This window comes from Cyprinodon tularosa, unplaced genomic scaffold (genome assembly GCF_016077235.1).
Source record: "Cyprinodon tularosa strain WSP-4 unplaced genomic scaffold, ASM1607723v1 ctg349, whole genome shotgun sequence".
In the NCBI taxonomy this organism is placed as follows: domain Eukaryota; kingdom Metazoa; phylum Chordata; class Actinopteri; order Cyprinodontiformes; family Cyprinodontidae; genus Cyprinodon; species Cyprinodon tularosa.
Window position 1 is genome coordinate 696,189 of NW_024039062.1, and position 24,700 is coordinate 720,888.

Genomic DNA, 24,700 nt, shown 5'->3' on the forward strand with positions numbered 1-24,700 from the left:
GAGGAAAAGCATGTGCCTCTGCAATTTGAAAATGACTAAATTGCGTTTATACCGCAAATGCAATTAATTTCCCAGCCCTAGTCGTGGCTATCTTCTCAAAGCACTTTGCAACTACTGATGTTAAAGCTACAGGTCGGTAACCATTCAGGCCTGTCACTTTGGAGTACTAGGGTACATGGACCATAGTGGCAGACTTTAACCAGGTTGGGACACTTATTATATGGGTATTATAATACCCATGCCATATTCTTTTCTTCAGCTACCACAGTATACATGTCAGATTAAATAATACTACTTATACCCCAGCAACAGTATCAAGGCGTTACTTTATTGTATCTCTTATAATATATCCGTTGGTTGTGCTGTTCTTTTTACATCTCTTTGCAGGGTCAAGATGTTTTATCATTATCTCCCTTTTATCTCCCCTGCCTTTCATCTTTTCTCCTCTTTCCTGTTTTTCCTTTTCTACTTAAATTGCAGTGTCCATATAATCTGTAATACTCCCTGCATGAATTATAATAAAGCTATTTATATGCATAAATCAAGCGGAACACTATGGCAATAGCCATACTGCTAAACTTGTGAAAGCAAAATCTGCTGGGCTCTCCTTTTGGCATAAAGACAATTCTTCGTATTGCTACATTGCCACACAGGACACTGTATATATATATATATATATATATATATATATATATATAAACTGTTTTCTCACCCCTCGTGGGGTGGTATGTGTCATCCTCAAGCTCGGGTCCTCTACCAGAGGCCTGGGAGTTTGAGGGTTCTGCGCAGTATCTTAGCTGTTCCTAGGACTGCGCTCTTCTGGACAGAGACCTCTGATGTTTTACCTGGGATCTGCTGTAGCCACTCTCCCAGTTTGGGGGTCACAGCCCCCAGTGCTCCAATTACCACTGGCACCACTGCTGCTCTTACTTTCCACATCTTTTCTAGCTCCTCCTTCAGTCCTTGGTATTTCTCAAGCTTCTCGTGTTCTTTCTTCTTGATGTTGCTGTCGCTTGGGATTGCCACATCTATCACTACTGCCTTCTTCTGCTGTTTGTCGATCAACACGATGTCTGGTTGGTTAGCCATCACCTGTTTTTCAGTCTGGATCTTGAAGTCCCATAGGATCTTAACTCGGTCATTCTCAACTACCTTAGGAGGTGTCTTCCATTTTGACCTTGGGACTTCCAGCCCATACTCATGGCAGATGTTCCTGTACACTATGACAGCTACCTGGTTGTGGTGTTCCATGTATGCACTTCCTGCCTGCATTTTACACAACGTGCTGTTATGTGCTGTGTTGTTTCAGAGGCATCTTTGCACAGTCTGCATCGGGGGTCCTGCCTGGTGTGGTAGACCCTGGCCTGGCCTCTATTGATCTTGTACTGAGTGCCTGTTCTTGTGCTGCCATGATTAGTGCCTCTGTGCTGTCCTTATATATATATATATATATATATATATATATATATATATATATATATATATATATATATATATATATATATATATATATATATATATATATATATATATATATATATATATATATATATATATATATATATAAAGGATACAATAAAAAAATAGATACATTTCCATGCCATTTTGAATACAGAACAGTGAACAAAGAATAAACAGATATTTTCAAACAAAGTTTATAATGAATGAGATTTCCATCCACTTTAAAGAAAAAACATACTGGATTAAGAATTTTTAACAGCTGTGGAAGTTAAAGACAAAAAACAGCCCAACCAAATACTTCAAGCAATGTTAAAAGCCAGTGAAAAAAAAAAAAGATTGAACAACATATGTTGTTCATTGTCAAACCACTAGAGGGAGCATAGTCAGGATGAATAACACACGAAGAAGAAAACCGAATAGTCATGGCGGCTGACAGTTTGTGATGAGCCAACGAAAATAGCAGCGACTAGTCTTTCAACTTAGATTCAATTGGTTTAAACTGTCCAGTGGGTTAAGCTCAGCCGACAACATGCTGATAACTTTGAAGACTTTACAGCAACAGACCTTTAAAATTGACATCGATGAGGAGGAGACGGTGAGAGATAAAATATGAGTAGAGGGGGTGGAGTCGGGTATGTCCTGGAACAGAGAACAGTTTTGGAATGTTCGATAATAGACTAAAATACGGACAGGTTTGCGGAAATTCATTAAATAATATTTCATTACATACTCATTACCCGTCTTGCTAATGATATGGATCATTTATCGATCGTTTTAATAACTAGTAATATAACTGACTTGTTTATATTGAGAAAAAGTGACTTGTGTTATCACTAATTAGCCGCAGCCCGCCTGGTTATAGATCTACTAACTTTTACTTTCGGTAACCTTATGTAACTAATGTTTTTATGAACGGGGCAAAATTTCATTGTAATCTACTAAAGAAGATGCTGTAGTTATATCTTAAATTATCCTGTTAGAATGAATTTAAGCGTCAGTTTCTGGTGGGAACGTTGAAGAAAGCTTCTGTTTCTGTAGTTGGTTTTACTTAGTAGTTCTTTTGAACCATGTTTGTGTGAGCCGTTGGTGGAAAACCTATGGTAGCAATTAAACTGGTGCATTAAGGTCTGAAGACTGGTCCAACAAACTAAACATCATGTTATTTTATTTTCCACAGGTGAAAACGTTAAAAGAGAGGATTGAACAGGAGAAGGGGAAAGACAACTTTTCTGTTGCAGGACAGAAACTGATCTATGCTGGTATGATTTATGGTTTTCTACAAGCATTACCGTCCAGATTTATTAGAACCTTTGTTGGAAATGTGTAAACATATCTGAAAATAATTTCATCTTTGATTGCTCTATTATAATCTCACGATAAAAGCAGGATCTATTTGCACTTCCAAAGTATTGACTTGGATTTTCCAAGTTTGGAAAATATTGGGTATTTCTTCCTGTTGATTGACCTCTCTTCCTCCTTCTTGACCAGTTTCAACCTTCCATACTTTAACTTTTTCATCTTTCCTTCTCCTCTCCCTTTTAACTACTATTTTCTTTTATTTAACACCTTTTCTTCCTTTCATGCTTCTTTGATCCTTGCCTACTTTCCTTCATGTCTTTATTTCTACTCCCCGCCCTTGTCTTCTCACTTCCTCCTTCAATCCTGTGTTTTTTATTCTGCAGACTAATGGGCTAAAACGGGGTAAAAGTAACAGAAATGTTCACCAGACACAAAGTCAGTCCACATATTTATATATAGATTTCACTGTGAAGATGAAAAAAGTTTAGCATATGACCCAGCACTCTGTATAAATTAGAGCAGCCATTCTCAATCTTGGGGTTGCAACCCAAACTGGGTTCATGAGACGCCAAATCATTTTGGAAAAAAGTAAATAAAGAAAAGCTTCCAACCGGGCATTAGAAGGACAGCGAGTCGTTGGTATCACACAGGCTTTTTATTACTCAAAACTAGCTACTGTTGGCTTTAACTGGGCTTCTCCCATCTCTCTCTCTCTCTCTCTCTCTCTCTCTCTCTCTCTCTCTCTCTCCTATCTGCCGTCGGCGGCTGCAAAAAGCGTTTGCAGACAGTGATAGAAATCAGACCTCAGTATTAGTATTTGGCTACTTAAAAATGATAAAAGTAAGGGTTGTTAAATCTATATTAAATTACATATTTTCTAAAATAGATAGGTTTACTGCTTCATCTTTTGTTCCAAATTCCTTGTATCAATGAGTTTGAGATTCTTATCTGTGCATGTCAGATTCTGGTCAGTGAAGCATCATGGTGGTGGAGTGGGGGTACGCTGTGTGCACCTGTGTGCACAGATGGAGCTGGAGATATGTAGGGGTTAGAAACAGCTTTGAGGGTCTGCTCAATTTCTGCACTGCATCGATAGGGAAGGACCTGCTGGAAGGTGTCTCAAACCAGAGCTTTGTGATGTTCTTCTAACATCTGTTAAGATTTTTCATTTGATTAAATCCTGGCCACTTCAAAGCAGACTTACTGCCACACTCTGTCATGAAATGGGATCAGACCGCGAAACAATTCTCTTTCTCATGGCAAAGAGGCTCTTGGAACTACGTTAGGAGGTCTGCATATTGTTATCAGACTGTAATTCTCCCCTTATTGAATAGATCCAAAGTTGTTTGTGAGCCTAGCATATTTAGCCAGCATTTTTAACAAACTAAACAGCTTAAACTTGTCCCTACAAGGCTCAAACACAGATGTCCGTATTCTTTCTGATAAGGTCGCAGGATTTAGAGAAAGCAGGAGCAGTGGGTTGTGCGAGTGGATGGGGAAGGGTGGAAATGTTCTTGCAGCTTGAACACTTTATTGAGAGTTATGAAAGAAACATTCAAACTATGAAAGACATTATTGCCTCTCACCTCAGGAGCCTGCTTGAAAGTTTCAGTAAACATTTCCTGAATAATGCACGCCAGAAAAAGTACGGTTGGATACTCCAGCCTTTCATCTCCTTCACCGCGCATCATCTGACATCCGGACTGCAGGACGGCCCACTCCATCTCTCCTCTGATCGCACATTACTGATTGCTTTCTCCGCATCAACACAGGATGAGTTGTGGTTGTCACTAGCAGCAATGTTAAAAGCTGCAGCTGATGTACTTTTTTCCATTTTGCATCCAAATATCTGTTCCAGAAGACGTATTCTCGCTGACATACATGGAAAACAAATACAGATCACAACTCCTTAGAGTTGAGTGATATCTACTGTACTTGTCATTTCTTGCCTTTTGTCATTTTTAAGCTCTTGGAAGCATATACGTTTGAAATTAAGGATGAGATATTTTCCAGTGTGTTATATTAAATTTTAGCACATGCTGTTATCATTTTATTATAAAGACTTAAAAGTTGACCTTATTAGTTCACATTTTAACAGAAAAACAATCGGATGTTGCAACATTGCCGGTCTGTTTGGAAGCTTAGCCTCTTGATGCTGCTTCATGTTTTTCAAAAAAATCCCCAAAAAGATAAAGAGACTAATAGCTGAAGTGAGTTAAGGCTTGTCTGATTATGTTAATGTAACATATTATTATAATAATCGGGCATGGGGGGTTATGTTAAAATTGGGGGTCGTGACTCAAAAAGGTTGAGAGCCACTGATCTAGAAAAACTGGACAAAGATGGCTTCCTCTGTATGCTGCAACAGCAAGAAGTACTTCACTGCATGCTGTCTTTTTTCATAAAGAAGGATCGCATGCAGGATAAAGTCCATCTTTTATCTCAGTACCTATATTAAGGTTTTTCCCACATCATAACTAGAGGTACCAGTTAATGTGTGTTTATAAAATTAATGTATTATGAGCTGAGTGATTTAGTGGAAAGAGGTCTAACCCCACTGCTTGGGAGAACTATAGCTTATTAGCTTTAGGTTATATGTTAATCAGTTTTAAGTAAGCTGCTTGAAGTAAATGATTCATATTTTCAAATATTTTTACACATTTTCTAAAAAAAAATATCTGTTGCATTTTATAATTATATGTACATTTTAAAATTTGGATCCCTAGATATTATTTATACACATTGTTGATAGTTAATGCAGAAAAAGTTTAGTCAATAATAAAGTAGTTTGCTGTTTCTTTTTTTTTTTCAATAAAAAAGTAATGAGTTTCTTTTTTTTTTTGTGAAACAGGTAAAATCTTAAGCGATGACACGGCTCTTAAAGAGTACAACATTGATGAGAAGAACTTTGTGGTGGTCATGGTGACAAAGGTTTGGGATTTACAGTGTTTTATCTTTTTAATCCTTCAGGTAGATTCCTGTATTATACAGGTGCTGGTCATAAAATTAGAATATCATGAAAAAGTAGATTGATTTCAGTAATTCCATTTAAAAAGTGAAACTTGTATATTATATTCATACATTACATACAAACTCATATATTTCAGATGTTTATTTTGTTTAATTTTGATGATTACAAATGACAACAAATGAAAATCTCAAATTCATCATATCAGAAAATTAGAATATTGTGAAAAGGTTCAAAATTGATGGCCCCTGGTGCCACACTCTAATCAGCTAATTAACTCAAACCACCTGCAAAAGCCTTTAAATGGTCTTTCAGTCTAGTTCTATAGGCTACACAATCATGGGGAAGACTGCTGACTTGACAGTTGTCCAAAAGACGACCATCGACACCTTGCACAAGGAGGGCAAGACACAAAAGGTCATCGCTAAAGAGGCTGGCTGTTCACAGAGCTCAGTGTCCAAGCACATTAATAGAGAGGCGAAGGGAAGGAAAAGATGTGGTCGAAAAAAGTGTACAAGCAAGAGAGATAACCGCACCCTGGAGAGGATTGTGAAACAAAACCCATTCAAAAATGTGGGGGAGATTCACAAAGAGTGGACTGCAGCTGGAGTGAGTGCTTCAAGAACCACCACACACAGACGTATGAAAGACATGGGTTTCTGCTGTCGCATTCCTTGTGTCAAGCCACTCTTGAACCACAGACAGCGTCAGAAGCGTCTAAAGAGAAACAGGACTGGACTGCTGGTGAGTGGTCCAAAGTCATGTTCTCTGATGAAAGTAAATTTTGCATTTCCTTTGGAAATCAAGGTCCCAGAGTCTGGAGGAAAAGAAGAGAGGCACTTCATCCACGTTGCTTGAAGTCCAGTGTAAAGTTTCCACAGTCAGTGATGGTTTGGGGTGCCATGTCATCTGCTGGTGTTGGTCCATTGTGTTTTCTGAGGTCCAGGGTCAACGCAGCCACATACCAGGAAGTTTTAGAGCACTTCATGCTTCCTGCAGCTGACCAACTTTTTGGAGATGCAGATTTCATTTTCCAACAGGACTTGGCACCTGCACACAGTGCCAAAGCTACCAGTACCTGGTTGAAGGACCATGGTATCCCTGTTCTTAATTGGCCAGCAAACTCTCCTGACCTTAACCCCATAGAAAATCTATGGGGTATTGTGAAGAAGAAGATGCAATACACCAGACCCAACAATTCAGAAGAGCTAAAAGCCACTATTAGAGCAACCTGGGCTATCATAACACCTGAGCAGTGCCACAGACTGATCGACTCCATGCCACGCCGCATTGCTGCAGTAATACAGGCCAAAGGAGGCCCAACTAAATACTGAGTGCTGTACATGTTCATACTTTTCAGTTGGCCAACATTTCTATAAATCCTTTGTTTTTATTGGTCTTCAGTAATATTCTAATTTTCTGATATGATGAATTTGAGATTTTCATTTGTTGTCATTTGTAATCATCAAAATTAAACAAAATATACATCTGAAATATATGAGTTTGTATGTAATGTATGAATATAATATACAAGTTTCACTTTTTAAATGGAATTACTGAAATCAATCTACTTTTTCATGATATTCTAATTTTATGACCAGCACCTGTATAATACTGGGAATCCACCTGAGGAGAACAGTTTTGAGTGTGTGATGACTTTTTCAGATACCTTCTTAGGGTCATTTAGAAGCAGTATAATGATGTGAAATAATACTTTAAGTTATAGGTTGGATTGTATAAACAATCTTGTGTTTGACTGGGATATTTTACAGCCTGAAACTTTTTTTTTTCTTTTTTCCCCCCAGCCCAAAACTGCGCCGACCACCACGCCAACCTCATCGACTACTTCTGCTCCCAGCACCACAGCTCCTGCAGCTTCGTCCAGTTCAGACAAACCGGCAGAGCCGGTGTCCTCTGAAAACAAGCCTGAGGCCAAAGCAGAGGAGAAACCAGCTCCGACAACTGAGCCATCCTCCACAACCAGTGGCACTAGAGAGTAAGGATTGGTCAGGCACTCAACTGCCTGATGTTGTAGAGAAATTACATGACACTTTGATTTTCTTTGCTTTTGTAGGAGCTCTGAGACTTCAAGCTCAAACTTAATCAATGAAGCCGTTTCAACACTCGGTAAGTCTGCATCTGTAATGATCCTTGCTGTTCTAATAATAATTAATATATAATATTTAATAATGAATTTATGTCTACATGTCCTGAGGACCCCTACATACTTGCACATGTGCATGAACTCGAGGTGTACTCTTTGCAGATAGGTTTTCACAAAGCTAAATATTTCCAACTCCTCACAATGTCTCTTACTTACGGATTGGCAGTGTTCACATTTCTACTGCTACTGCTGCCTGGTATCTGGGAATCTATGTCTTTACTAAATAGTATCTGTTTTCGCTGACATGCAAACATCATCTAAAAAGAGGCTTATTTACTTGAAGCAGATGATGTTGCTTCATGTTGCTGCAGATGATGAGCAGTTAGCGGTGCAGAATCCAGGAGGTGTAGCCTTGGATCTGAGGCTGCTGGGAATTGTGCACTCTTCGTCCTTGTGAAAAATCTTACTCTTAACCAGATGCTCTTTCGGATTTAAAGTATTTTTCACCACTGGTCTTGTACTTTACTTCGCAAATATTTTAAAAGGCTGAGCGCTGCTCTTAAGAACTGCTGCTGTGTGCTGCATACTGGTTTCTATAAAACAGTCTTTTTTTTTTTTTAAGTCTCTTTATTCGGAATGACTTTATATATGTTGTAAATAAAAATGTGTTTCTTCTTGTTTTGTTTGTTAACTTTCCTAAATTTTGCATAAAGACCAAGTAATGAGACGGTATTACGACTGTTAAAGATTAACTGTTTTATTGGAGTCTGTGTTCTTATTCCTTCAGTGACGGGTTCGTCGTATGATGCCATGGTGAACGAGATGATGCTGCTGGGTTATGGGAGGGAAGAAGTGGTGGCCGCTCTGAGAGTGAGCTTCAACAACCCAGACAGAGCTATGGAATACCTGCTCTCGGTATGAGGAGTGGCTGAACTAGATCTGCTTTGGGAGGAAATTACCTGGGGTGTTAAAAGTGGGGTGGGGTGCTTTATATTACTTAGAAGATGTTTCATACAAATATTGATATTTTCCCCGGATTATCCTTTAACTGTTTATTACATAACAGTGTGGGTTGCTGTACCTGAAAAAACGTTTGATCATAAAACTAAAGGGGAAAAGCGTCTCCATTTTTCTGTTTATCAATGCCAGAAGAAATCCTGACCATTTGTACAACATAATTATTGAGAGACAAAAGTTCTCTTACCAGATGTTTTCTAAAACTAGCAGTAAGAACCTCCAAGACTGGGCTGCAGGGACAAAATGATGTAATTTTGTCAATGCAGCTTTTAGAGCAAGAAAATACTTTTTCTTTTTTTTTCTTTTTTATAACCTGTTTATATGGACGTCTTTAATGCTGCCTACAAACCTTATAATTACAATCTGCTGCAGATTTTTTTTTTTAAATCCTGCTTTTGATCTCAAACCATCTGTGTGGCACCTTTCTTTAACATAGTGAGTTTATTGAATTTAAAGTTAATGATCATTATTTATAGAAGTAGATTGATAATAAATCTGGCTGCTTTTAGTGTTTTTTTATCGTATTATCATTGGCAGATGCATGCATGCGGGCTGCAATCTAATCGATAAGTTGACCATACTTCGGTGGGGCAGTGGTCAGCGCACACAACCCATGCACGGGGGCCTTAGTCCTCATCACGGCCGACCCGTTTCGAATCCAACCTGTGGTTTTTTGCTGCATGTCTCTCCCCTCTCTCATACCCTCTTCCTGTCAGCCTACTGTTAAAAAACAAGCCACTAATGCCGTAAAAAAAAATAAAAAATAAGTTGTTATTTTTTAGATCAATAGTTGCATAGCAAAAGGTGCCTGAAAGAAGATTTTATACAGAATTTAAACCAGGTGAACCTTAAACTTTTGGTCATAACTTATTTATGGACCAAAAAGATTTTTCATCTTCAGTGAAAATTATGTTTTTTTTTTGTTGTTTTTTTTTTTTATCTCATAATTACTGTTATAAGGGGGTCACTTTGTCAACTAATGGCATCTGTTAGATTAAGTATACTACAGTTAACAATCAATTACTTAATTACTTGATGATTATTTAAACAGTCATTTAATGATTAGTTGTTCCAGCCCTAATTGGTTCGCCCATTTATTAATGTGTTCAGCAGCCATCTGGGAAGCTTATACATCATCATTCCCTTCATTTGCTTTTCATTTTAAAGTTTTATTAAATAAAAAAAAAAAAATCTTTTTATTGTGTCATTTTTATCATGAAAATGGGGAAATAAGAAATTTCAGCTCACAGAATCGGCGCAGAAAGAAATTGGCAGCACACTGGGATTGGTCAGACTGTCAGCCTGGGATGGCTGCCGTTCAGTCAGTCTGTGAAAAGGAGGGACATTTAGTAGAATACTTTGAGCTGATTGGGTGACGTGCCAACTGATACCTGCCTTCCATAATATGCCTTCAGCCAATCGTAGCAGTGTGATTTATCTGCAGCTGTTTTCACAACTAGTAGAGTAAGCTGATAAATCAAACTTTTTCCAAATCCTGTCAGAAGAACAGACATCGTATCCCATCTACAAATGAACAAAGTGCTTCTCTTTGCTCCTTTTTTGAAATGAGAAATTGCTGGAATTTAGCCAAAACCGAGTAAATTGCGCTATCGACATTACTAGCTCTGTCCCTGTGGGGTTAAAAACAGCTCCATCTTGTACAAGACTAGTGAGTTCGAATAGTGATCTTTTTATCAATATTATATCAATTTCAGTCAGTCTATCAGTTTATTTCTTTTAAATTCAATTTAACATTTTTTTAGATATTTTTTTCAAATATTAGATGTGGGCAGAATAAGTTTAGAAACTCTTTATGTTGATCTTCCCTTTAATGAATACCTAAAAATCTTGTTGGAAAATATTTTAAAAAGTAAAGTAAATGATTCAAAAGAATGATTTCAAAAAGTCTATTTGATTTTATTTTAAATAAGTTTTTTAACTGCATCTAAAATTGTCCCTCCTGTTGATTTACTAACCAGCGTAAGTCCTGCCTCCTCGTACAGGGAATGCCAACCAGAGATCAAGGTCCAGCTGCAGGCCCTGACACCGTGGCGCCTCCATCAAGTGGAGCTCCAGCCGCTCCCTCTGGAGGTGTTAGCGCTCCTGCCAACACTGGATCGTCACCAAGTCCTGCAGCAGGGGGTAAATGAAACGCCCTGATTCCCAAAAACAACTAAAGTTGCCCTAAATTAGACATTTAATTTGGCATCGTTTGTCAGTGTTCTTCTTTCCTGCTGCTCATAGTTTTAACCTGTACTTCCAGCCAATCCCTTGAGCTTCCTGAGAAGTCAGCCACAGTTCCAGGTGATGCGACAGCTGATTCAGCAGAATCCTGCTCTTCTTCCAACGTTGCTGCAGGAGATCGGCAGGGAGAACCCAGAGCTGCTGCAGGTGAGGAAGGGCCACAACAAAAATATAATGAAGTTCCTTAAGAAAAACATCTTTATTTTTAGAGGCCAGTTTCAACAAAAGGCCACTTTACTTGTAATAAATTCACTATTCTAGCATTAAATAATAGTGCATTGCCATCAAAAGGCAGCCATGCACTAAGGAACCTTTTAAATGACTCATTAATTTAATTTTATTTGGACAGGATGTTATGTAATACACTAACACAAAGCTGTCAGAAATTATTGTTTTTTACAAATAAAATCTGATTAATATTACATTAATTTATTTTAACCAACTTTACTCCCCATTTACAGGCTGTAAGCCTGCAATCAGTGTTATGCAGCTTCTGTTTGTACTCCAGAAATACCAGACCTGTTTAGTGCACAGGTATGACAATTATTTTTTAGGCTATATTTAATGAAAAATATCAGAATTTAAAATTGTAATGTTAAAATGTAAAGCATGCAGTTAATGCTTAAGAGTTGAAGACAAATCAAATACCAAAGAACATGTACAGGTGCTGGTCATAAAATTAGAATATCATGAAAAAGTAGATTGATTTCAGTAATTCCATTTAAAAAGTGAAACTTGTATATTATATTCATACATTACATACAAACTCATATATTTCAGATGTTTATTTTGTTTAATTTTGATGATTACAAATGACAACAAATGAAAATCTCAAATTCATCATATCAGAAAATTAGAATATTACTGAAGACCAATAAAAACAAAGGATTTATAGAAATGTTGGCCAACTGAAAAGTATGAACATGAAAAGTATGAGCATGTACAGCACTCAGTATTTAGTTGGGCCTCCTTTGGCCTGTATTACTGCAGCAATGCGGCGTGGCATGGAGTCGATCAGTCTGTGGCACTGCTCAGGTGTTATGATAGCCCAGGTTGCTCTAATAGTGGCTTTTAGCTCTTCTGAATTGTTGGGTCTGGTGTATTGCATCTTCTTCTTCACAATACCCCATAGATTTTCTATGGGGTTAAGGTCAGGAGAGTTTGCTGGCCAATTAAGAACAGGGATACCATGGTCCTTCAACCAGGTACTGGTAGCTTTGGCACTGTGTGCAGGTGCCAAGTCCTGTTGGAAAATGAAATCTGCATCTCCAAAAAGTTGGTCAGCTGCAGGAAGCATGAAGTGCTCTAAAACTTCCTGGTATGTGGCTGCGTTGACCCTGGACCTCAGAAAACACAATGGACCAACACCAGCAGATGACATGGCACCCCAAACCATCACTGACTGTGGAAACTTTACACTGGACTTCAAGCAACGTGGATGAAGTGCCTCTCTTCTTTTCCTCCAGACTCTGGGACCTTGATTTCCAAAGGAAATGCAAAATTTACTTTCATCAGAGAACATGACTTTGGACCACTCACCAGCAGTCCAGTCCTGTTTCTCTTTAGCCCAGGCAAGACGCTTCTGACGCTGTCTGTGGTTCAAGAGTGGCTTGACACAAGGAATGCGACAGCAGAAACCCATGTCTTTCATACGTCTGTGTGTGGTGGTTCTTGAAGCACTCACTCCAGCTGCAGTCCACTCTTTGTGAATCTCCCCCACATTTTTGAATGGGTTTTGTTTCACAATCCTCTCCAGGGTGCGGTTATCTCTCTTGCTTGTACACTTTTTTCGACCACATCTTTTCCTTCCCTTTGCCCCTCTATTAATGTGCTTGGACACTGAGCTCTGTGAACAGCCAGCCTCTTTAGCGATGACCTTTTGTGTCTTGCCCTCCTTGTGCAAGGTGTCGATGGTCGTCTTTTGGACAACTGTCAAGTCAGCAGTCTTCCCCATGATTGTGTAGCCTATAGAACTAGACTGAAAGACCATTTAAAGGCTTTTGCAGGTGGTTTGAGTTAATTAGCTGATTAGAGTGTGGCACCAGGGGCCATCAATTTTGAACCTTTTCACAATATTCTAATTTTCTGATATGATGAATTTGAGATTTTCATTTGTTGTCATTTGTAATCATCAAAATTAAACAAAATAAACATCTGAAATATATGAGTTTGTATGTAATGTATGAATATAATATACAAGTTTCACTTTTTAAATGGAATTACTGAAATCAATCTACTTTTTCATGATATTCTAATTTTATGACCAGCACCTGTATGTCAGTACTCAGAGATTTATTTCAGTGTATGTTCTATTTTCAGTTCAGTTTATTTATTTAGCACCAATTCACAACACGTGTCATCTCAAGACACTTTACAAAGACAATTCAATCCGATCATAAAGTCAGATTGGTTCAAAGTTTTCTATCTAAGGAAAATCAGTTGATTGCATCAACTCAGACTCGAAGGAAATCCCTCACGCCAAGCATGCTTGTAGCGAAGGTGGAGAGGAAAGAAACTACCCTTTTAATAATAAGAAACCTCCAGCAGAACCAGGCTCAGTGTGAGCGGCAATAAGCCGAGACCGACTTCAAGCAGACATACAGAAAGAAGTAGAGATACAAAAGGCAAATGTCAACAGGCTCCGCAGGCGGCCCCGTCCAGGAAACACACAGCCAGGCAGACGAGCTCCGAGCCAGCTCCAACATCAGAGGATGAATAGATATTTCGCTTCAGGATGGTGTCACAGCCAAACAGTAATAGATCAGATGAAGCTACTTTGCAGAATTTATTAGTTTAATATCTAATGTTATGCTCTTTTTGCTTTTTCTCAGAGTGGGAGAATAGAGATATGATGAAAAGGGTCCCTATGTCCTCCAGCAGAATTAGACTCTAGCAGTATAAGTATAAAGATAGCTCAGAATAACCTGAGCCACACTAACTATAAGCTCAAAAAGGAAAGTTTTAAGCCTACCCTTAAAAATAGACAGGATTTCTGCCTCAAAGACTAAAACAGGTTGTTGGTTCCACAGGAGAGGAGCCTGATAACTAAAAGATCTGCCTCCCATTCTACTTTTAGAAATTTTTGGAATCACTAGCATATAGAACATGCTTGGTCTTGTAAACTTATGGAACTGAAGCACTTCTTCTAAAACATAGTTTCTCTCACTTTGTATATGCAGATAATTGATAACTAGAGTTTGAACTACCCTGAGTCATTTCTTGTCACATAAAAATCTTCCATACTGCTGCATCTTAGTTCTACGTTTTATTTTGCAACACTTAGCTTTAGCTAAGTTTCTCGTTCACGGCTACAGGAGATCAGCAGCCACCAAGAACAGTTTATTCAGATGCTGAATGAGCCCAATCCAGACCCAGTGCCAGCAGCAGGTGGAGGTGGAGGAGCTGGAGGAATGGGAGGTGGTACACCTGGTGGGGGTCAGACGAGCTACATCCAGGTCACACCACAGGAGAAAGAAGCTATTGAGAGGGTGAGCTGGAGCATGGCAATCTGGAACCAGTTTCTGCTATATCTTACGGTTTAATGGTCAACCACTTGATCCTCAATTGAACAACATGATGGTTCTAAACTAATTGAGCATATTTTGCTTTTCATGCAGCTAAAAGCCTTGGGTTTTCCAGAAGGACTTGTCATCCAAGCCTACTTCGCCTGCGATAAGAACGAGAACTTGGCTGCCAACTTCCTTTTATCACAGAACCTAGACGATTGAAGGAGCAACTTCTTGTTTTCCACCATCTTCCTCCACTGTCTCTTTGCTCGTGTTCAGTATATATGCAAACAAGCCTTTTTCCAAAGTGTTTTATTCACCAGTTCCAAATCAAAGTTTCACAATGACACTGGATAATCCTCGGTTGGTGCCTGCTGTACTTGGACAAGCTGTTGTTAACAACTTAAAATGGAGTAATAATTAAAATCCAAGACTTTTGCATCAGATGTTTCCCATGTGCCTTTTGTTTTATTACTTAAAAGCAACTCTTTGCTGATATAAAGGGTTAAATCTCAAAGGTCATTGCAGTATTCATTGGCTCCTTGAAAAAAGATTAAAATTGGAACCAAACAAGTAGCACTTGTGTCACAGTTTTTCTGTCATTACTTATTTTTCCACCATTAAACTTTTTTTTTTTTTTTACAAAAGCAAATCACATTTTCATCTTCTTTTAAACTGAGTTCAGTGGGTTCAAAGAATATGGATGATGTACCTGAATAAACCTGCAGAGGGCGATGTGGACCACGAAATAGGCTATGTTTAACATTGGCATTAATGTTGCAACTCACCCCAAATTTATATGTTAATGTTTAATGTAAAAAGATTAAACATTTCTGTTTTACTTTTTTTAATATAATTTTTTTCACAGTTTAATTCTTGTATATTTATATTTAATTAATTCCTGTTTTTTTGGGGTTTTATAACTTATGCAGCATATTAATTTTCAGAGACTAATACAGTTTTTAAGATTTAGTCTGTGTTTGCTATTTGAACAGCAAAATATAAAGACTGCCCTTATTGTGGTCTGAGATGGTAAAAATATTTCTAAGAAACTTTCATTTATATATGATTTTTTCTTTAAGCTCAAGCTAACCGTAAGGTTCTTTACATTATACTTGGAAAAATATAATTTAACGATAAAAAATGAATTGAAATACAAAATAAAAAAGGAAACGGGTTAAAAACAAAGATATGCTATCTTTTCCAAACCACTATATCCCTACAAAAATTTGTCAAATTAATTTTATACTACTCAATCTTTGAATTCGAGTTGCTTATTCTGATCATAATAATATGAACCATTAGGGAATAGACTCATTTGCCTTTGAGAAAGCATTCCTAAATTATTTAGCTATTTACACTTAATCTTTGGGTATTTCTTAGACTGGTTTTAAGTACTTTCATTTTGAATCATTTATATCTAGTAAAGTTCCTGTATGTTTAAAAGAGTTTGAAAGAAAACTTAAGTTGAATCAGCCCTGCTACAAGCTGAATTCCTCCATAACAGCTGAACTAAATTAAAACAAATGTCGCTGAGTCATAATGACACTCTAGAGGGGCAAACAGAGTTACATTTTTTTCATCCAAGTGCTAATATTGTTATTTTTTTTTCCAAATAGCTGGTTCTGCAAAGAGCAGCGCAGGAATAAGAAAGTTTGTCCACTTTTTAGTTTAGTTCTTACTCGTCGTCTCATCACAGAATGGCTATCAGACCTGGTGTCACCTCTAGATTTTACTTTTTCTTTCTTTTCTCTGACAGGTGAAGAAAAAAATGCATAAAACCGGATGTTATAGGAGGGATTTGTGTTTTATAAAATTCCTAAATGGTGATACTCTGTCTGCAGCAATTTCATCATGATATGGGACCATATGCTATGTGATGAGCAACTTCTGCCATTCACATATGCTCCTCTTAGTGTTGCAACATATAAAGAACTAAATTTTCCCCTCAAGAAAACACAGCTTTCTGTTCAAGTATACATGCCAGCTTTTCTTAGTTCAAATACATTTTATTTCATTATAGTGTAAAATACAAAACAATAACAAAACATTTTTATGTACAAATGTACAAAGTTCAACATTATATTACATATTTTTGGCTATAAACAAAAACAAAATCTTTGTTCAGAGTTACTCATTCAATACAAAAATATGAATGTTTCATATAAATTATTGCACTTTGCAGCTGCAGTGCGTTGTAGATTGCCATCGCTGTTTAAAAGTGTTCACCTGAAGTCAAACTTTTTGGAAGAAAACACAACTGTATGGCACTGCCCCCCCGCCTCCCTCACTTCACCCTTTTTTATTGACTTTATATCATCTTTGGTACCTTTTTATTCCTTAAAGAAACCTTCTGTGTTACTCAGCACATTCTGTATATATTAAATTGTACCTGAAAATAAATGGCTTTTGCAGGTGAAATGGGACGATAAATATCTTTGTGTTTGTTAATACAGTTTGTTTTTAACAGTGTGTATTAGGAGTAGATTCTGCAATGGCATGTTGCTCGCTGCTAGAAGGCCTCTGGAGATGTTTTGTCTGTTGCTCCTGGTTTCCCTGAATTTTCCAGTTAAAAGCCGCTGGCACCTGGTCCACCAAGTTTTGTCGGTTAAATAAGACAAATTCCAGTTTTGGTCCCTTAATAAAGTTTTACAACCTTGGCTGAGAGGCCTTGTCAGATCACCTGCACAACACGAGAGACGCTTTTAAAGGAGTAATGTTTTTTCTTTGTGCCATGAACACCACGGCGTGTCTTGTTGCCCGACGACAGCTTAAAGGCAAGTTTTGGTAACAAAAAGTGTTTGATCAGGATTCTTCAAACGTGTATCAGAGAGCCTTCAGCCTTTGTCGTTTTGTCCTCATCTCATAAGTGTCTCTTCATGTGCAGAGCTAGGTGGTCCGACCTGGAAAAGGCTCGGTCGCATTTCTGGCACTGGAACGGCCGATGACCCGTGTGTTTCCGGTAGTGGCGAGTGAGCTCATCAGAACGTGCAAACTTCCACCCGCAGCCCTCCCAGTCGCAGTGGTATGGCTTCTCCCCTGCAATAAAAGAAAGAAAATATCACACACAGAACAGTTAACACCAACCTTTAGGGGAAAGTAGCCCAGCAAGAAAAGAGGTCCATCCTGTCCTGCAGCTCTTCTGTAAAAGGCCTTACACTCGTATTTGAGTAGGGATCAGTGTCAACCTGTTCTGCTGCACCTGACAAGCAACTCCCCTACTCCATCCCCCACCCTTCTATGAACATGTTTGTTCAACAACATGCAAGTGATGTGGTGCGGCTGTTTTTCAAAAATCCACAATGAAAGTTCTAAGCTGAATAGCTCTAGATAACAAAATGACTGTGATAAATGAAGGAGGCTTCAATACACATGCCTCATAATAGAAAAGGCAACAGAAGAAGACGAACAGTAAAGAGAGCTCTACCTGTGTGTGTGCGGTGGTGTGCTTTCAGGTGGGAGCTCTTAGTGTACGTTTTCCCACAGCCGACGTAGTCGCACGTGTGAGTCGCCACCCTTTTTCTCGGCCAGGAGCGCCGACCTCGTTTGGGCTTTGGCTCCTCAGGCAAACACTCCCCGCTGGAGATGATTAGGCCCTCTGAAGTGAGAAAAATGGTCAACATAAGCTCTCCGAAACTTTAATATCAAACAATGGATGAATTAACATTTTAGTAATAGACATCCGCTTGTGCAGTCAGTATTACCAACCTACTGTGAAAGTGCCCCACTTAACTACCATTGAATGTATTGTATAGAGAAATTCTAAGCTGTACTGACTGTTCAAAGTATCCAACATGGTAAAGAGTCGCGTTCCAATCACCTTGGTACTGCATGGAGGACCCCTGAGGGTAGGAAGAGAAGCCCTGAGAGGTACCATGGTGGTACCCCTGCGGAGGTAGAGGGATCTGAGAGAGAGGGTGTCCCAGCTGGTGCTCCCGACTCAGAGGGTTGTCTGGAGAAAGGGAAGAAGATGACGATAACCTAGTGCCCGTCATTGGCCTGCCATTGCCTGGAAACCCATGAAGATCCAAGTTGCTGGGACGCTGTTGCTGACTGGCACGACCATGAGAGTTCACCCCTGCCAGATGCAGGTCCATGGGCTGTGAGATGGTGCAGTTACTGGGGTTCTCCTGCTTTATCCGGCTGCACACGAAGGACGGTGAGACCCGCGTCGGAGCGGACTCCGCCGCTGTAACCACGCACGCCTTGCCAATGTTCATGCTTTGGCTGTACTCTCCCATGTCCATTGTTGTCTTGACTACAAACTTGCCATGAAGGCTAGATAGGTGGAGGTATGCTGGGTCCAAATCGGGCCTCATGAGTTCTGCCACGAAACCTCCTGAGGGTGAAACATCGTTGATGTCTGGGATGGTGTAGAGCAGCTCGTTGCTGTCTTGAGGTGAGGGTAGCTGGTAAGACGAGGTAAAGGAACCTGGAGAAGAAGACATGGCCTGAGCAGAGCTGCATCCCATGGCCTCCTCCTGCTGTTGTTGTTGTTGTTGCTGCTGCTGCTGCAGGATGGAGTTGGATAGAATAAAATCATAGTCCAAGTCAAGATCGGGCTCGGTATCCTTCTTGGACATGCTGGTGCTTGCAATGCTGGTGGCAGTAGGGTGGTCTGGGTCGCAGCAGCTGGTTCTCTCTGGCACACCGGATCTCTTAAGATGGGACAACTCCTCCTTCCATTTCTAGAGATAAGTTACAGAAACCAGATAAGGAGCTTGTTTATATCAAGTTACCACTAATTAAAGAAACTTATTCATGCTTTGTGGATGAATACACATGTATCGAAATCAAGTAAAAAAAAAAAAAAAAAAAAGAAATAGGCTCAAAGACAAGTTTAATTCAATAAAGAATGTAATGGAGGGTAATAAAGCTCAGAAACACAGCTCAGTCAGGTGGAGGAAAGATCAATGGAATGTGCATTGCCTGAAATACTAGAACTGGCTTTGAAAGCATTTAAAAGGAAAATAAATAATAAAAGCAAACAAGTTCAGATACCTAATAGGAGCTTTTCATGCATTTAATGCATGATAATGTTCTTTCTAGGAGATTTGCTAGAAGCCATGTGGGCTTTCCTAGTTTGAATGTCGAGTAGTCTGTATAAACTGGTGCACGCCCCAGCAGAATCAAGCCTTGCCTGCAGTAATAACATGGGAGCTACATCAAAAAATAAACATACTTTAAATAGAGAATTTAAAAAAAAAAGTATATCTGGATTTCAGTGGGTTATACTCACCAAATAGGCACCTCCTATAGATCTGCTCTTGTCAGTTGGACCGCTGGCAAACGTGGAAATAGATGGGAGAAGCGTGCCACAAGCCATCTCGACGTCATTTGGAGGCTGCCTGAAATGACAGAAAACAGCGTAAATTCCCCCAGAAACGATACTGCAGGATTACAGGCTCCTTCAACCGATGATCAGGCAATGTTATGGGAAAAACTTTCACCTCATCAGTTGGAATCTGTGTGCGTAGTCCTAATTCTTCTTGCCTTTCACTGCACTCTGATCAAAATCAAATAAAATCCTCCTGTTAGAGATGCTTTAAAGTTTCTGCGCCGCACTTTGGCTTCGGAGCAGACTGCTGATAGATGGGCGCGTCTGTGGAAATAAGAGGAGAAAAAAAAAAGTTGCTAGTTGTGACTGATTGGAGGCTGTTTTGAATGGGGAAGACAGAGAGGCGACGAGCAGGGAAATCCCTCCCGCCTGTTGCCGTGCAGGGACCGGCGGCAGTCTGAGCTGAGTGAGGAAGCAGCGTGAGAGTGTTATCCCTTTATTACTGGGAAACGCCTTCTGGTTGCCCAGGCAACAGCGCAGGAAAAACATTAGAGAGGGGGGGCGGGGGAGGAGGAGGAGGCAGGCCTCAGTCTAAAGACATAGAGTGAGAGGCACAGCGAGGTTTGTTTGTATTCATAGCAACGGTACCAATCCTTACTGCTTTTATTCTTGTAAAATGCCGTTCAGAATATTTCCAGTTGCAACACCGAGAATGAAGGAGGGGGATCAGGTATACAGGTTACACAGGTCACCTGCAGGCACACCTGGAGGGCCAACATAAATCAATGGTAATTAACAATTCAAAGAGTCACTTATAATTATTACCAACTATAATTAGAATTATTATGAAATAATACTAAATGTTTGAAGTTTAAACTATATATTATATTATGTATAGGGTTATATTATATTACGCAAATATATATATATATATATATATATATATATATATATATATATATATATATATATATATATATATATATATATATATATATATATATATATATATATACACGCACCGCCTTTTACAGTTGCTTTTTGTATCTCTGCTTCTGTCTCCTTGAACCCCAGTCTCACACTGAGCCTGGTTCTGCTGCAGGTTCCTTCCTGTTAAAAGGGAGTTTTTCCTCTCCACTGTTGCTACAAGCACGCTTAGTGTGAGGGATTGCACACGAGTCAACAAGTCGATGCAATCAACTGATTGTCCTTCGATAGAAAACTTTGAATCAATTTGACTGTATGATCTGGTGAACTGTAAATCGCCATGAGATGACATGTGTTGTGAATATTAATGAACTAATTATATATATATGAGTTATATGTGTATATATGTATATTATCTTCTGTAGTTTATTGTATATATATATATACATATATATATATATATATATATATATATATATATATATATATATATATATATATATATATATATATATATATATATATATATATATATATATATATATATATATATATATATATATATATATATATATGTTTGTATCTGGAGCATGTAACAAAAGTAATTTCCCTCTGGGATTATTAAGATTATTAAAGTATTTCTGATATAGTGTCTTTTTTCTCTCTCAGACAGCTGTAGCTGTCATACTGGTTTGATATAATCAAACCCTTCACAGGTGTTGCCTCCTGGTCTCCACTGAGGGAGGCACCTTGGTTGCTGTGTACATTTCTGTCTTGGACCAATTTTTAATAAATATTGTTTTTATAGGGGTGTCTTTGATAAGTTACAGTAGGTGTTATTGGCAGTCTGTCAAAAGGAACCCTCCAGTTTGTCTATTACAGTCTTAATTATTTTTATGTGTGAAGTCACTTTGCAGCTTTTTCAAAGTTCATTTTCACTATTATGTTTTTTTTCTGTTTGAAATTTGAATCTGCTGTCTGGCACTGTGGCATTCAGAACTGTTTTCATAGAGCCACAGAAGCCCACAGGTTTACTTTTTACAATTGCAGGGTTGCGACTTTTACTCTTATTCAAACTACTATAACACAATACTATTTTATATGATTATTATAATGTATTATACTTGATAAGCTGTTTATGCAAAAAACTTTATTAGACATTATTTTTGGATAATTTAGTGGACTCAAAAACTGTAACGGCAAAGAAAAAAAGGAAAAGGAGAGAGGTGAGGCAAGAAGTTAAAAGGATAATGATAAGCCATAGCAGATTCAACCACAGGTCCAGAGACCTGGGACTATTTGAAAGAGACAACCCACCCGAGCCTCCCCAGGATAAAATGGCCCTCAAACCGATCCCAGCCCCAACCCCATGGAGCCCCACCACAAACTTCAGAAACAATATATTCCTAAAATATTTCAGCAATAGCAAGTTCATTTAAAAAGAAAGACTAACAATTGGCTCAGGATCTCGGAAACATCTTAAGTAAGCCTAAACATTTTAATAACAGATACCTCAGAATATTATTAATTCTGACAATTTAAAAGGCTAAATCATACGTAGTTTAAAAAAAAATTGTAATGCCCTGAATCATGAACTGCTTTATCTATATGCAAAATGATATATAATAGATGTCTTTTTTTTTATTATTACAGTATGATATGCTAAAATTTACATTAGGATTAAGTTATTTATACCAATTTTATCTATACTGTTGTTTTTTACAAATAATATCCTTCAGTGGAAAGACACAATAAAACTAATTGTGCTTAAGGGTTGTAAAAATCTTAATTAAAAAGCATTCAACCTTTAAAATGTCAAGCATTATGGTTTGAAAATGCATTTTTAAATCGTGCAGAATTTGCAGATCATTTGATATAAACTCTGCTGTCCAGCATAGTTCAGCAACTGCCTGAAGATATAATTTGGGAGAGCAAACAAAGCATTCGCCACTGATCCTCCTGCATCAGGATCTCGTCTGTTAGGTATGTCAACAAACACGCCGCCGTTTCAACAGGACATGTTCTCCATAAACGTCTTGTCCGTCTCTTTGCGCAGAGTTTGAAACTGCACAAATGCTCAGAGCTTCAGTTAGCAAACAAACCCTGTGGGAAAAAGACAGGATACAGAGGCACATGAGCTCTGTCAATAAAGTAGGTATCCTGTTGGGCTGCTTAGTTGTGGTTTGACATATCTGATGATGAACATCGTATGTAAAGTTCAAATCAGATATTTGCATACACTGTACAACAAGACGCTCCCCTACTTCTTTACTCATTGTCTGACATCAAATATTTCTTAATTTAGGCCAATCGAGAATACCTTCATTCCGAAAATGTTTTATCAATTTCTAACTGTGTAGCATCATGAAACAAATGTTGGATCTCCCCAACTGTGTTTTATCTTGCCTTATTTGACCATTTTTTATATGCATGTCCTGCCATTTATTCTCTGAGACCAAAAATGTGTGAATAAACTTCAGAATAAAAGCATGAGAAGTTATGACAAGTCCTGTACTGACACAGGCTAATAAAGCTACTCAGAGAGGAAGTAGTCATTTCTCAAATGTAACACAAAAAGGAGAATGGTACTCAAGGACAAACACCATGGGATGACAGTGGCCCCAACCCAAAAAGTTGTGGGTTTAATATCTGCTTCCTAATCTCACATGTGTTTTAGTCTGTGTGCCTGAGTTAGTATGACTTTGATATTCTTCTTAAAATCAGTGCTGTTACCCTTAACATCTGTCTGTGATTTAATCGATAGCGATCTGCTGATCAAAAACAGCAGGTGACTTTCTTTTTAATTTTCCGAAAAGTAACAGTAATAATCAGATTAATCCTAACTGAGCTAAAACAAACAAATTTGCAATGGAGTGTGGCCGAGTGGTTAGGGCATTGCTCTTGGAATCCAGAGGTTCTGAGTTCAAGCCCCACTCCGACGGACTGACACTCTTGCTCCCTGAGCAAGACCCTTAGCCTCAGACTGCTCCCCGGGCGCCACACAATGGCAGCCCACTGCTCCCCAAGGAGATGGGTTAAATACAGTGTGCTCATTTCATTGCTTGGTACTTGTGACACTGTAATGAAGAAAAAAACAGAAGTAAAGTTTGATCTAATATCAGATATTGACTACAAAGTGTACCTTCCTTTCTACAGAGTATCCACATATCTGCTTCCAGCTGTATATTTACCTGATTTTCTTCAGATGTGTTGTGAGAAAAGAAGTGATGGTTTTAAGGTGACTCTGTGTGTAGGATTCTTGAAGACTTACTTCCTAAAGCAGGTAGGAAGACAATAGAGACTGTGTCATTATATACATATTCTTTATGAGGGGAGATAATGGTTCTGAAAGTGATCCTCAAAACAAAAGGCTAACTTGAACAAGTGAGGTGCTTTGCATTGAAATACTGGCCTGGAGAAAACAGATAAAGACTGAAAAGATGACACCACTGTGTGCTGTTCTTGGGTCCTGACACAATGAAGTCATGGCCAGTCTGTAACTCACACCAAACCCTGTGTATGGAATAAGTTAATGCAACAGCTTTGACTGAATGCAGCCCGGAGAATGAGAAAAATCTTCTGAAATGCTACCACAGCGAATTGTTTCAACATAAGTTCAGATATTTTCTTAAACACCGCAGCGACATGAGGACAGCATGTGGCGAGACTTAGGTAATGGTATTTTATCAGTTAGGAGAGGTGATTATGATGAGTATGTTTTTCCTTTTTTTCCCCCTTTTGTTGACTTTCAGCATCCTCAGGGTTGAGTTTCTGTCTATTTCCCAGTATAAATAAAGTCTGCCTGTCACGACATTCACCTGAGGAAACACCTTTACCTCACTAAGTGTTTTTAAGATGAGCTCAGATGTTGTTCTTGGCTTTGTTCAGAGTTTCAC

The 24,700-nt window shown here is 38.5% G+C and overlaps 2 protein-coding genes across 3 annotated transcripts; one reads left to right on the plus strand and one right to left on the minus strand.

Annotated features, from left to right (window-relative positions):
- Positions 1–1,849: 1,849 nt before the first annotated feature.
- Positions 1,850–15,175, plus strand: rad23b (RAD23 homolog B, nucleotide excision repair protein). Its single transcript, XM_038294973.1, has 10 exons — positions 1,850–2,056; positions 2,639–2,720; positions 5,612–5,691; positions 7,534–7,724; positions 7,803–7,855; positions 8,620–8,747; positions 10,853–10,991; positions 11,113–11,240; positions 14,408–14,581; positions 14,711–15,175. The coding sequence occupies exons 1-10, from the start codon at positions 1,991–1,993 to the stop codon at positions 14,819–14,821; spliced, it is 1,152 nt and encodes a 383-aa protein (XP_038150901.1). The 5' UTR covers positions 1,850–1,990; the 3' UTR covers positions 14,822–15,175.
- A 1,412-nt stretch (positions 15,176–16,587) lies between these two features.
- klf4 (Kruppel-like factor 4) lies at positions 16,588–20,349 on the minus strand. 2 transcript variants are annotated; one of them, XM_038294971.1, is made up of 5 exons: positions 20,050–20,349; positions 19,839–19,947; positions 18,420–19,287; positions 18,027–18,197; positions 16,588–17,638 (listed from the first exon to the last, which is right to left on the minus strand). In XM_038294971.1, exons 1-5 carry the CDS (start codon positions 20,052–20,054, stop codon positions 17,463–17,465), a joined length of 1,329 nt encoding a protein of 442 aa, XP_038150899.1. In that variant the 5' UTR covers positions 20,055–20,349; the 3' UTR covers positions 16,588–17,462. The 2 variants fall into 2 exon arrangements, with proteins under 2 accessions (XP_038150899.1, XP_038150900.1); XM_038294972.1 differs by lacking the exon at positions 20,050–20,349 and adding an exon at positions 19,601–19,759.
- Between the last annotated feature and the right edge of the window lie 4,351 nt (positions 20,350–24,700).